The sequence below is a fragment of the Ochotona princeps genome, chromosome 31 (assembly GCF_030435755.1).
Source record: "Ochotona princeps isolate mOchPri1 chromosome 31, mOchPri1.hap1, whole genome shotgun sequence".
NCBI lineage: Eukaryota > Metazoa > Chordata > Mammalia > Lagomorpha > Ochotonidae > Ochotona > Ochotona princeps.
Window position 1 is genome coordinate 4839965 of NC_080862.1, and position 14324 is coordinate 4854288.

The 14324-nt window shown below is 48.5% G+C and overlaps 1 protein-coding gene and 1 long non-coding RNA gene across 2 annotated transcripts in view; one reads left to right on the forward strand and one right to left on the reverse strand.

Moving 5' to 3' along the window:
• Positions 1–3417, forward strand: part of PSAT1 (phosphoserine aminotransferase 1) — a 20570-nt gene extending 17153 nt beyond the window's left edge. Inside the window, exons 8-9 of the mRNA XM_004591787.3 lie at positions 2593–2730; positions 3287–3417. Of these exons, the coding sequence (XP_004591844.2) occupies positions 2593–2730; positions 3287–3392 (244 nt within the window). The 3' untranslated portion in view covers positions 3393–3417. The remainder of the gene's footprint in view (positions 1–2592; positions 2731–3286) is intronic.
• Positions 1–12904, reverse strand: part of LOC131478380 (uncharacterized) — a 17128-nt gene extending 4224 nt beyond the window's left edge. Inside the window, exons 1-2 of the long non-coding RNA XR_009244444.1 lie at positions 12857–12904; positions 11120–11185 (exon numbers count right to left, since the gene is read on the reverse strand). This is a non-coding gene — a long non-coding RNA (uncharacterized LOC131478380). The remainder of the gene's footprint in view (positions 1–11119; positions 11186–12856) is intronic.
• Positions 12905–14324: the final 1420 nt, after the last annotated feature.

The following is a 14324-nucleotide window of genomic DNA, read 5'->3' on the forward strand; positions in this document are numbered from 1 at the left end:
GCAGGAGCCAGGACTAGGCCAGGGCGAAGTCCTAAAGCCAAGAGCCAGGAACTCCATCCTGGCCTCCCAGACACGCCTGGACGTGAACAAAATGCCAGCACCACAAGCAATGGCTTAACCCACTGCATTACGCCAGCCCATGTGGTTCTTTTTCCAAAACACAGGTTTCCTATCGCTGTGCAGACTGTTCCTCGTTGTTGCAGCATCTGGTGCGAATCCCAGCAGAGCATGTCTGGGCGATCTCCGTGTCTTGGCAGACAGAGTTCCCTGCCAGGGCGCCCCGTTCTTCTGTCCAACTCCCGTAGCCATGTTCTGGAAGCTGCCAGCCTTCTCCCCAGCTGTCTGCTGTCACGTGGAGTTGTGGTTGTCTACAGGGTCATCTCTTGCTAGACTGGGATCAGCTAATTCTCCATAATCTCTCTCCCCACCCCCTCCTGCAGCGCCATCCTGCCAGGCGACTAGGTACAAATGTTGATCTTCAGTGTCTTTCATTTAGTGATTGATTCAGGACCTCTTCCACCAATAGGAAAGGGCTGGTAAATGTGAGAGTGATAAAGTGTGAATCTTAATTCTTCCTCCTTGAAAAAAAAAATTTTTTTTTTAAATGAAATACGCTTTTAATGCTCTACCTTTTTGACCTCTGCCTTGGGAACTCAAGGTGGCAGAATCTGAGAGGAGGGTAGCCAGTGAGTGTTGGATTTGAACACTGGCCATGACACTGCCTGCCTTATGAATGGGGCGGAGGGTGGGAGAGTCAGGATGCGGGAACGCAGGCTCGGAACCTGCTCTGTGTGTTTGCCGCTGCGTCCTGCCTGCTTTTCTGCCTCAAGTTGTGCACTTGACTCCTGTTAACTTTAACAGGAATTATGATTGTGCCCTCGGGGGGTTTCTCACACTGCTTTTATTTGCTGTTTAACTTTAATGAATGAAAGTTCATCCTATGAAGTGTAGGTGGGATAGGATGTACTTCAGCAAGGGGAGAGAGGAGGCAGCTTTAGGACATGTTGTACTTTTCTTTTCCAGAGTAACCTGGCAACTCTTCTTCCGTTTATCTCCTTCCGTTGTCAGTGGGACATAATATTGGCTGGTTACTTTCCAAGCCAGACAGTGAAATCAAATACTCATAGACAACACATTCATTCCTTTTTGTGATTCTGTATGTGTCTTAATGTAAGGAGCTGGGAATAAAAAGTTGAATTTGTTGAATTTATTGAATATTAATGTAGCATTTAATATGTTCCAGAGAGCTTTTAATCTCTCTCCTTTAAAAGATATATTTAATTATTTGAAAAGTCAGAATTACAGAGATAGAGGGAGAAACAGAAAGAGAGAGGATAGAAAGAGATTCTACACCTGCTGTTTCACTCCCCAAATGGCCATGACGGCAAGGGCTGAGCCAGGCCACAGTCTGAAACTCCTTCTGGGTCTCTCATGTGAGGGGTAAGGGTTTGGGCATCTTGGTTTTCTCAGGCACTCCAGCTTGGGGCTGGATCAAAAGTAGAGCAGCTGGGACTCAAAGTGGTGCCCCAATGGGATACTGGCATCACAGGTGGTAGGTTGACCCACCCTGCCACACCACGGCCCCTGAATTGTATCAAGTATCTATTTCTGTGTCACAGAACACCCCAAGACTTAATGCTTTAGAGCAATGTCCTTTTTCCTTGTTCAAACAGCTGCTTAACCTCTTGGCCCAGGCTTAGAAATTGCACAGTCCCTTCTGTTGCAACCTCCTGGCCAACACAAGTCGTAAGACCAGCCAGCCAGCTTCCAAAAGTGAAGAACCGAGGACTGGCGTGGTGCCGCAGGTAAAGTGGCGTCCCATGCCGGAGTGCCATTTTGAGTCCTGGCTGCCCTGCTTCCAAGCCAGCTGCCTGGGAAAGCAGCTAAGACACGGCATAAATCTTTGAGTCCTCACCATCCATGTGGGTGACCAGGATGGAATTCCTGGCTTCTGACTTCTGCCTGGCCCAACCCTGGCTTTTGTAGTCATTTAGGGAGTGAGCCAGCAGGTGGAAGATATCTCTCTCTCCTGACACTTTGTGAGTCTGCCTTTCAAATAAATAAGTCTTACTTCACCTGCCATAGAAATTTCTCTGCAAGTTCTGACTTACTGAGTCTTCTTAAACAGCTTGCGTCAGGTTCCTTGATTCCCACTGTACAAATGAGGAAGATGAGGCACAGTGGAGATGGGTCACACAGCTTGGAACAACACAGGGTGACCAGTCCTTTAAAAGCTGCTGAATCTCTCTGTAGCTTTCCAGACAATGTCTCATTCACACTTTCTGCATACTGGATGTGTTGGAAACATTGTTTATATTGTACCTTGGACGTAGCACAACTGGTCATTGTTTCTGTTCAGATGAACAAATCAAGGCTTGTGGAAATTAAGACATACAAGAATACACTCGTGGTTCTGTTGCATGGGGAAGAAGCTGATCTCTTTTTCAGTTATTTGTAACTGTCCAGGTTAGATGTTGCATATTTGTATATATTTATGTCATCTGCAAATGCAGGACAGGTATATAAGAAAGTCAAGCAGAAGCCCTGCTAATGACAGTCCAAACAGCTGAAATAGAAAACTATGTGTTTCAGGTGTCCAGTGGAGCCTCGAAGCAGAAGCATGATGAATATTCCGTTCCGCATCGGCAATGCCAAGGGGGACGAAGCTTTAGAGAAACGGTTCCTCGATAAAACCCTTGAGCTGAACATGCTCTCCCTGAAAGGGCACAGGTGAGTGCAGCCAGGAGCTGGCTTCGGTCTTCTCACGTGGCGTGGGGGAGCCCACTCAGTTTGGAGCCGCTGTTGTGTGACCTGGGGAGAGGAGCCCACTGGCTGTGGCCTCTGCCTTCCTGCTACCTGTTGATGGGGCCAGAAGCAGTCTCCCTGGCTGGAGGACACACGAGCACCTTTCCAGTCTGCACCTGCTTCTCTGATGCAGGGGTAGGATGGCTACCATCAGTCACTCTGGAACTGTTTACGAACGCCATCGCCGGAGCCCGCTGCCCTGCTCCCCATGGCTGGCCCTGTGGGGCAGGTCCCCGAGCGACATCACCCTTTGTCTCGCTTACCTTTTCCCTTTGCCAGAGCGAGCTGCACATGAGCCTAGGGGTCCTCACTGGGAGGAGTTGAGGGGGAACCTTTCCCTCTGACGGAGACCCAGGAAGCTGCAGGTGCGAAGTTGGCCGGTGTGATCTCAGGCGTCACCCCTGCGGTGACTTGAGATGCTTGTTCTGACGCTAACGTGTATGCTTTTGCCTTGTAACGCCTGTGTGCCTGGTTGTTCTAGGAGCGTGGGAGGCATCCGGGTCTCTCTGTACAATGCTGTGACCGTTGAAGATGTTCAGAAGCTCGCGGCCTTCATGAGGAACTTTCTGGAGATGCATCAGCTGTGAACACAGCCTCCGTGCACATCCTCTGACCCACAGCCCGCACAGAACAGACAGCAGCTGCGGAATGCCCACCGAACTTTCTGGAGATGCATCAGCTGTGAACACAGCCTCCGTGCACATCCTCTGACCCACAGCCCGCACAGAACAGACAGCAGCTGCGGAATGCCCACCGAACTTTCTACTAACAATGAACATGCTTGTTGGAGGTTCTCCTCCTTCCCCAAAAGCACCCACGCAGCCTCCTCAGCCCTGCCACTCTGCTGGGAGCACGGGCTGTTGGTCGCGTGGATCCTGATCTAAACTGGAATGACTCTTTAATCTGTTGTTGCTTTCTAACACATTCCAGCTTACTTGGTCTTTGCTGCTACTTTTTCTCACTCGATTTTAATACCTGGACTTGCCCGTGGGCCTAGTTCTGAGGTGGCAGTTCACTGTGTCTGGAGGCCTGCGAATGCCCAGTGTGGAGAGGCCTTCCAGATGCTTTTGCAGAGCCAGGGGCCCCTGATTCTGCACCTGGGGATTAAGATCAACACTGACCGTTTGGCAAACAGTTGAGAGTTGTGGACAAGACACACGGCCGCAGCTCTTTTTTGATGCTGTTGTTTTCACAGACAAAAATGACAAACTTCGTATGTCCACGTTTAGACAGCAGCATCTGCTTTTTAATATTGCAAAGTTTCTATCTCTGTGCTTTTATGCTTCTCATCCTAACAGTTCTCCGTGCTAATCGTCGTGACTTTTACAGTTTGTTCGATACTTGGTCTGGTTCGTTGGTGCATGATGTTTGCAACGCCAGGGTGCTCTCTTCATCCTCTCCCTGTCCCTCATCAGGCTGCTCTGTGAGCAAGATGTACAAGTTTCACAAATCACTTTTACTCTCCTTTTGGTGGGTGGGAGGAAAGGTTGGTTGGTTTGTTCTTTGTTTTAAATGATGCTGTTAACCTACAAGTCTGTTTAACGGCCCTCTCCTTGGTTTGCTGGGCTGTTGTGGTGTAGTTTCTGAGCGGAGTGAGGCTGTGAGTTACAGTAGATCTTTGCTGAAGTCCTTGCCCTACTGTGTGTCCCTTGTGTTTGATGTTGACTTTGTGACGAACATTAAAATCCTCAGACGTCTCAGCCCGTGTCTGTGAGTTTCTCTGCCTGTGTTTGAGACAGGTGATTCCTTTTTAAACTCTATGATGGAGAGGAGGGTGTGATAGCCTAGTGGTCAAAGTTCTCGCCTTGTACACGCCGGATCCCATATGGGTGCCAGTCTGTGTTCTAGCTGCTCCACTTTCTACCCATCCAGCTCCCTGCTTGTGGCCTGGGAAAGCAGTCAAGGACGGCCCAAAGACCTGGGACCCTGCACCTGTCCATCAGCTTGGGGAAATACAGCCCCGTAAGCTCCGCGATCTCAGGCAGCCCCACTGTGGCCCCCAGGGCTCCTGCGGTTCCCTGCTTAGAGGCTGTTTTTGCACATTTGATTACAATAAACATGATTAAAAAGTGACATGCAACCGAATGTGATCAGAAATCAATCCCTTTAATTGGAAAAGCAATTTCCGCCTCAGTCAGTAATTGGGTTCTTGGTAATTTAAAATCGGGATCCCTGACGGTTTGTGATCCAGTGGCTCCTTTTGGGCTAAAGGAGGTAAGGAGTCCTAATCACCTCCGGATTATTCCAGAATGGATGGGAAATCTCGAGCAAAGTGATAATGGCAGAGAGAGGAAGGCTGGTGATAGACAAAGACTTCTTAGACTTTTCTTATAAGAAGCGAAAGAATGCAAGCGTGCATTTGATGCGCCAGAAACGAGGCTGTGTGGTACTGGGATCCTCATGGTGTATTCTGGGTTCTAAGGAAACAGGGAAGTGGGCGTATTGGTAAAGTCCACATGCACAGGTTTTACATACATATGTTTATATGTACACATAAATGTGTTTATTTTGTTTCTATTTATTTGTTTATTTTTATTTGAAAGGCAGATTTGCAGAGAGGAGAGACAGGGAGATCTGCTATCCGCTGCTTCACTTCCCACAAAGCTGCAACATCCAGGCTCAGGCTAGTTTGAAGCCAGGAGTCTGGAGCTTCTTCTGGGTCTTCTATGTGGGTACAGGGGTCCAAGGACTTGGGCTATCTTTCACTGCTTTCCCGGGTCATAAGCAGGGAGCTGGATTGGAAGCAAAGCAACTGGAACTTAAACTAGAACCCATATGAGATGCTGGTGCTGCGGGTGGAGGCTTACCCTACCAAGCCACAGCCCAACCCCCATGTGTATCTTACTTTTAGAGCTAGAATTGTTTTATTTTAAAAAACACCCTGTCAATTAATTAGTTAATGAGGCAGATTAGAGGCTCGTCATCTGCTGGCTCACTTGCCACATGTCTAAGCTGGCAGTCAGAGCCAGGCACCCCATCCAGGTCTGCCAACAGCCCGATGAGCCCTTGGCGGCTTCTCCCGTTGCCTCTCAGGGTAAGCGTAGAAGGAGAAGGAAGCTCAATTTGGGAGTGGAGCTTTGAACCCAGGCCCTGTCCCTGCAGCACAGGATATGGGCATCCCAGCTGCTGACCCAAAGTCCTGCCCCTACGCAGTTATGGAGAAATCGGTCTCACCGCGCCTCCCAGCAGGGGCTGAGGATGTCTGTCTTCCTGGTAAGAATGTTAACCAGGTGTCCTTGAAGAACCTGTTGCCCTGTTTGTGCCCTGTTGACTCTGTAATGCATAAGTACTTTACAGGGAGACATCTTGAAGTTCTTTAACTATCCTGTTCTTTTTAGTAAAATATTTATCCTGCGTCTGTTGACATACGTAAGAGAGAGAAATCTCATCTCATGGTTCACTCCCCAAATGCCCGCCACAGCTGGGGTCGGGCCAGACCAAAGCCAGGAGCCAGGAATCTCACATCTCCCATGGAAGCGCAGGGACGCAAACACCTACCAGAGATTTCCCAGGCACTTCAGCAGGGGGCTGGGCTGGAAGCAGAGCAGGTGGCATTGAAACAGGTGTGCTGATGCGGGATGCTGGGCAAGTGGTAGTCTCCTCCTCTGTGCCGCGCAGTGCGCTTCCTAAGCATTGGATCCAAGTTCTAGTAAAAGCATAATACAAACTATTTGTTGCAGAAGGAGATGTGATTTATTGCTAGTTTTCCACCAGCATTTTAACAACCTGCCTACCATCCCTCCCAAAACACTATGCTAAGACATAAGCAAAGATATGCCAAAAGGACACATTTGGAGGACATTTAGAAAACAGAATAAAAATATAGGTTTAATGTGGCGGAAAAGATTTGAAATCCATGTGTACTCTTTTGATCACAAGTTTTTTTCCCAGAATTTTAAAAATAGATTGAATGCATGAATTTCCAATTTTTTGGCACCAAAATAAATTTATCTTTCAATTCCAACTTCCACAAGCTTTGGAAGTATCTTCATATGGTCCAGGAACCCTAGGAATAACAAAAATATTTTGAGAATATGAATCATATTCTGGGAAAATGTGCTTTTTGGTAAAAGAGGAAAGGCCAAGAATCTCCTGCCCGGCATATAGGAAATTCAATTTGTAGAATATTCCTTCCCTGTCCAATCAAATTTGTTTCTCTCTCAATATATTTAGAGGTATAGACATCTGGCAGCACATACCTTCAATCTAATCCCTGGCTCATGAACCACGGAGTCCAATGATACTCTGAAAGATGCTCTATAACAACCTAGACTTAAAGTCGCCTCTGAGGGCTCCCGCTCAGCACAATCGGTCCCATGAGAAATATAAAACTGGCTACTCTCTCGCCAGGTAAAAAAGCCAAAGCCATCCTAAATGCCTGAGAAATGAAACTTGAAGTTGGAAGCAAAGGAATGTAAGAAATGATAATGGCCCATTCTCGGGGGAGATGGATGAGCTCACCCAGGAGAGGGGAAGGCAGCGGGAGGTGAATCCTTCCCTCCGCTCCCTTCCCCAGCTTAATGTTCACTGCTTCTCCAGGTGCAAAAGCCAGGGCTGACGCACGGAACTTCAGGCGTTCTTAGGAAACATTGGATGAGCAGGTTCACAGCCTCACGTGGCAAACGTTTCATTTTCAAACACACTGGGGAATACTTTTGGATTTGGATGCTTTAAAAAGAAAGATTATTTGAAAGGCAAAAGAGAGAGAGAGAGAGAGATCTTCCATCTGCTGGTTCATTCCCCAAATGACCACAATGGCTGGACTGGGCCAGGCTGAAGGCCAGGGTCGAGGGGCCAGGAGCCTTCTCCCCAGTCCTCCCATGGGTGCAGGGCTTGGCCTATCTTCTGATGCTTCCTCAGGCCATAAGCAGGGAACAGATCAGAAGTGGAGAAGCTAAAACTTGAATTGGTGTCTATATGAGATGGCGGCATTGCAGGTTCTGGCTTTACAGAGAGAGAGAGAGAGAGAGAGGATGCTTTATGTGCTGCTTCACTCCACAATGGCTATGGTTGGGCTGGGCTGAAGCCAGAGACCTGGAACTGCATATGGGTCTCCCACATGGGTGGCAGGTTCCCAGGCATTTTCTCAGGCGCATTAGCAGGGAACCAGATGGGAAGTGGAGCAGCCGGAACTGGAACCAGAGCCCATATGGGATGCCAGCGTTTCAGGGGGACGCTCTGCCAGCTGCAGCACACTGGCCCAAGGGTGCATTGAGATCCTGGGCAAATGCAAACATTTTTAAGGAGATCGCATGAATTAAGACCCTGGCCAGCGGTGTCTCAGTGGCACATTATGGAAGAGTCAACGAGTGTCTTCCACAGGCAAGGCTCCTGTGGATGTCAGGCAAACCAAACCATCAGTTAGGAGTTTGTTGGTCTCATGGTAGATAGAAAACTTGATGCAAACTGGCTAAACCATCAACCAGATCAACAAGAAGGATCTATGGGTTGATAAAATGAAGATGTTTGGAGGCAGGACTTGGTCTGGTTTGGCTCCAAAGGATCACCCAATTGTTCCATCAGAAGCTTAGGTAATTTGTCAAATAAATTCTGTTTTCTGTGGCCTTCATGGGTTTTTATACCCTGAATGGAGGAAGGTGAGAGGAAATCTGGGGATTTTTAGGAGACTTTTTCTTAGGAGAGCTGATGTATTGTGGCAGACAAAATGTTGAGCAAGATTGTGTGGAACCCTTAGGGAAGCTGTAGTTCCTCCAAGTGGCCACAGGAGGGAGATTGCAAAAAAGTTATCCCAGCTTCCTTGCTCCTGCAGGCGGCCGGCTGGAAGAGGAAGTCCAGCATTAGCTGGCTTCAGTGCGGTCAGCGGTCAGCAAGGCAGTAGTGGCAGGCTGCAGGGTGGAAGCAGGTGAACAGGTAACCCTCTGGCACACAGCCCAGGTGTGTGCCCACTGGATTTCAACTCCATTTTGTTCTCAGTCCCTTCCCCATGTTGACCGGTTACACACTGGCAGCGTGACAGTCCGCAGAAGTTGGGTAAGCACGCGGCGGCAACACTGACTGCCGTGCACAATCGACCTGTTTGGTTGGTATCGATGCCATTTCCTCCTGAGCACATGAACACATGCTTCCTGGGTCTCTGGGCAAGGTGGGCGTGCAGTTTCTGACAGTTTTCTGGAAGCAGAAGGCTTTCAGGGCGAGTGGATTTCAGCCCGGAGATCCGTGCTGATTCTGTTGTTGAACGTATTCCTGGCTGTGCTTTGTTAAAACCAACTAATACTCGTTATCAGCACTGAATTCAAAGCTGCGTGTACAAAGCCAGGATAGCCGGCTTGCTTGAAGGGCTGGAAAATCCGGTGTGTATTCTAGTGTGGGACCAGGGGCCTGGGCTCAGGGAAGGCTCCCTGCCCGGACAAGGTGTGCTGTTAATCTGCTTCCCTACCCCTTTCTTTTTTTTATATAAGATTTATTTTATTTTTATTGGAAAGTCAGATATACGGAGAGGAGGAGAGACAGAGAGAAAGATCTTCCATTTGATGATTCACTCCCAAGTGAGTGCAACGGCCGGTGCTGAGCCGATCCGAAGCCAGGATCTAGGAACTTCTTCCAGGTCTCCCACACGGGTGCAGGGTCCCAAGGCTTTGGGCCGTCTCTGACTGCTTTTCCAGGCCACAAGCAGGGAGCTGGATGGGAAGCGGAGCTGCCAGGATTAGAACTGGCGCCCGTATGGCAAGGACTTTAGCTGCTAGGCTACGCCGCTGGGCCTGCCCCTTTCAAACCTCTTTTCTATCTGGTACTTGTCTGGCTCATGGGTACTGAGTCTGCAAATAGCAAACATTTAGGCTTTATGTTAGGAAACCATTCAAAGGCTAAACCAAAAGGAGCGCCTTTTCCTCTCCCACCCTCCCAGTCCTCTCATCATTTCCACCCCTGCAGCAGAAGTGCAAGCCAGCTTCAGATCTGAGTGTGAGTGTCAAAACTGTGAGCTGGAGGGATTGCTTAGCTCAGGGGGTAAGCTGCCCACACCCATGGGCCTGGCATGGTGGCCTGCTGGCTTAATTCCTCATCTTGCGTGCACTGGGATCCCATGTGGGTGCCGGTTCTAATCCCAAAGCGCAGTCATTCACTCCGATGGGTGTTAAGACCGGAGAAGCGCAGCTCCGATGCTGCCCAGGTTAGAGGTGTCGTCACACCCCCAGCCTTGCCTCTTGGCTCACCCGGCCTTCTGCCCTCCTACTCTCTTAGGGGGAGGGACGTGCTGGCTCAGAGGTTGTCCTTGAAGATTTCCTACCTCCAAGCTAACTGGGTTTGCGCATCTCACGCTTGGGCTGTTCATTTATTTGAACATGGGTAGTGCTCGCCTACTCTAGTTCCCTGATAGTCCTCATGCTTTCTTGTGTTCCAGAGCATACACAAACCATGGAATGCCCTTGTAAGGGAACCTAGCATAGTTTTCATTATACTCTGGTGGCACTGGTTAGTGTCAAATTTGCCTTTATTCTTTCACCGTTCCTGTTTTTGGACTGTTTTTTTTTTTTATCAATTTTTTTCCATCATAGAATTGTCTACACACATAGTAGCTGCTTGATACAATTAAGTTATGTCCTACTAAACGTGTGAAACTATTGTAAGTCAAAGATGCGCTTATTACAGCTCAGCTATGGAACGTGCTAGAACAGCACCCAGTGCACTGTAGAGGATCAGTTGTTTCCCCTGGTTATCATGGGGCTGACTGCGAGTTTCAGCTCACGGAAGGCTAAAGTTCACTATATGAGCTACAATTTCTACTGAACGCATATTACTTTTGCACCAATGAGTTTGAAGAATTGGAAGTCAAATCACTGTAAATCAGGAGTCATCTGAATATATATATATGTATATATATATATACATGAAACACAAATTTGAGTATCCTAATATATTTTATTCCCACCGCTTAATGAGAGAAGACATAAAGTCACATTTCACAGGGTGGGGATAAAAGGAGCAGTCCAGTTGGAGTCATGCTTGGCAGCTTTGGAAGACACCTGTTACCTTATCCAAGCAAGTGGTACAAACTTTTCACTGTTCAACGCGCCCCCCACCAGGTTTCCACAAATCTGCATCTGTGATTGGTGGTCCCTGAAGAGACGCAATCCATTTTGACAAGGGGACATTTTGTGATAAGTGTTGTCTTGTGATTGGCGTCACAACACTGCTCATCCATTATTTATTAGGCATCCTTGTATGTATGTGCAATTACAGCTCTGTGTATTTTTTTGTGAAACAAATTGCACAGATTTCTTTTCACCCTCTAGAGATGGTATAGAGGCAGTAAAAGCGACCAAATTTGTGAAAAATTGCAATAATCAAGAGTTACCTGGATAGAATGATATTAATGGCAGCCGTCCACACTTGCATAGCTCTCACGCGAGACACTCGGGGTCTGTTAACAGATTAAAAGTAGTAAAAGACACTGATCTAGAGAATTTTCATTATCTTGGGTTCTGAAAACTCAGATTCTCATTGGTTTGAATGGGCCTGAAAATACATTTTTATTGCTAGGGGCATAGAAGCCTCTAGCAGTGTTCTTAATAAAGCAAGGTGAGTTACAAGCAATCATCCGATGAAGGGTAAATGTGCCATGCTCCATTTTAAGAAAAATACAATATAAAAGTCTTACCATGGAAGAAAATCTTTATATGATCTGTTAAGAAAACTTCAAAAAAATAAAGACATGACACTATATTAAATTTAAAGCCAGTGACTTATTGGCAGAGAAAAGCAAAGACAGTGTGATTAAAGCTGTTGCACTGTTCTGGTGGTTTTCTGTGTCTCGCCTGGTTCTCTGGTCTTCTTAGATCCTAAGCTTTTAGGGCGCGGCGAGCAGCTCCACCGTGATGTAGTACTGAGCAAACGCTGCGAGGGTCTCAATAAACAGGCATTACACTCTACGTCCACGAGGGATCTTGAGCTGCCCTTTCTTCACTCCTTGCCATTCCTGCTTGCCCTCTGTGCTCAGCAGCCCAGAAGCATGGATTTCTGTCTTTGCATCTCCAGATTTTAAGACTCCACAGCATGAATTCACTTCTAACCTGGATGTCGTGCTCTTTTAAGGTAACCTTTTGTTTTTTTTTTTAAATAATGGTAATAACATAAAAGTGACTATTGTAGCCTATATTTTAAATACATGGCCATGGCTGTAACTGTATATCCAGTGTTATGCACCAGATGGCGCAAGTGTTCACCTCGTAAAGCTGACACCCCACGCTGCAGGACAGCTAGTGTTTGTCCCATCACGGCCTCTCAGCCACCATCATCTGCCTATACTTCCCCCCCTCCCCCCTCCCCCCCTCCCTTCCTCTCTCCCTTCCTTCCTCTCTCTCTCTCTTTCAGATTTATTTATTTGAAAAGCAGAGCAACAAAGAAGTATGGAGAGATCTTCCATTTACTGCTTCACTCCTCAAATCTCTAACCCGCATGGGCCAGGATGAAGCCAGGAGCTCAGAACTCCACGCAGGTGGCTCCGCTGCCTTCCCTGGTGTAGAGCTAGGGAGATGCGGCAGCAGCAGAGCCAGTGGCGCTCACACAGGCTGCTGGCATTGCAAGTGGGGGCTCAACCACTGAGCCTCAACCCCCACCTCATCAGCATGGGATGTTTGTTGAGTGGAGCCTGGGGCAGGACCAGGGTCAGGCTGGAATGTGGCTCTTCCTGTGTGTTCTGCAACTTTGGATTGTGTGTGCGTTCAAGGCCATCCCATATTCAATTCCATGTCTGAACCAGGTCCCTGCTAATGCTCCTGGGACATACAGCCCTGGCCCTTAGAGCCATCTGGAGCGTCAACCAGCTGAGAGAATGGTTCTTCCCCTTTCTTTGTGAGTCTGATTTTCAGATAAATGCATGTATCTTTTTTTTTTTTTTAAAGGGAATAGGATGGGAAATTTTTCTGGGAAGGAGCCAGGGAAACACAGCAGGGGGCTTTTGTCCAGACAGGACCTGATCAGGAGGCACTGCAAACTCCGTACCAGAGCTCCTTGGGCAAGGGCAGTCTCAGGTCTGCCCCAGGCTTGGCTACACAGGCGAGAAACGGGGAACTAGCATGCTCTGCCCTCTTACCGGCAGTGGACGGGTCACAGGAGGCCGCTGGGCTCAGGATGTCCATCCTTTCCTCTGATCTCACCCCCTCATCTTCTTATCGCCTACGCACTTTTTATCACTAGAAGACAGAAGGAGCCATGCATTAAAACAAGCCTCTGTTTATTTTCGAGATGCTGTGACTTTTCACATGGAAAAAAAACTCCTGACCACGAGAAGGAGGCGAGTCAGGATGCACTTTAATTGGCTATTACAGCACCTGCTGGGTAGCGGAAACTGCCAGGCCTTTGGCTGCAGGCCAGAGGGCAGGCATTAATAGCCCATTAATGCACATCCTGTCAGTGCTTCATGTCCTAATTAATACCGCCAGCTTTAGGGATAAGGGAACACAGCTATAAAATGGTTTTATCTATTGCTTCAGCAATGAGAGAAAGTTGTTCTTAGCACCTCATTCTTGTCACACCAGCATGGCTGGATGAGGCAACCAGATTTAGCCGGAGTTTTATTTTCTTAATCTTCACCCTAGGGTGGAGAATGGGCAGTCCCAAACCTGACCCAAAGCAAGGGTCTTGGCTTCCTTTTAGCATCTCAGAAGTGCATGAGAGAAAAAGGAATTATCCAGGGGAGGACCATTCTCATTTCCGACTTGAGGAGAGAGGCAAGGAGGGCAGACTGCACTGGGTAAGCAGAGGACTCCTCCACGGCAGCCCAATCTACATCTCTGAGGAGCACTGGTATGTATTGTTCAACTCTCAGCAGAAGGAAATAAATGTTTCTCCAATAGGAAAGAGAAGGCCTCTAGAAGGAGTCGTTTTGTCTCCCAGGGGTCAAGAGGCCGTGTCTGGAGACATTTCCGATGGTCACCAACGGGCAGTCTGCTGCTGGCACCAAGTGTGCAGAGAGAACGGAGGCTGGGCAAGGTCCTGCGTGTGTGTGGCAGCCCTGCCCCGACCCAAGGTTGAAAGGACGCCAGTGCCAAGGTGGAGAATGCCTGGCCCTGCAGCAGCGGGCGAGACCCACACTCAGCCTGAGTCTGGTGTCTCTCCTGGGCTTGTCCTGGAGAAGTGACTGCCTGGCAGGGCATGCGCCATTTCTGACTCTACAGCCGTTGTTTCCCAGTGGCCCTAGGTGCGCCCTGAGTGTCCGGAGGGACAAATGTGCAAGGTGGAACACACGATCATTCCACAGCTCCAACAGCAGACCTGGGCTCCTGGTTGGTCAGGGATCTCTGTGGCAGCCGTGGGGGTTGGGAAAACCCTTCTGCCCACGGGGCCCTCTGTTCACAGGCACAGGCGCTCCCAGCTTCAGGCCTCTGAGGAAACCAGCTTGCCTTTTCTCTGGGAAGCTTCCCAACCTGGGCTCCTGCCCCTCCCCCAGGAACGCCTTGGCCTCAGGCTTGTCTTCGGTGCTGCCTCTGGGAGTGTTTTTGGAAGCTTTTGTGGAGCACGCACTCTACAGTTCCTAGCTGTGAATTGGAAACAGCAGTATC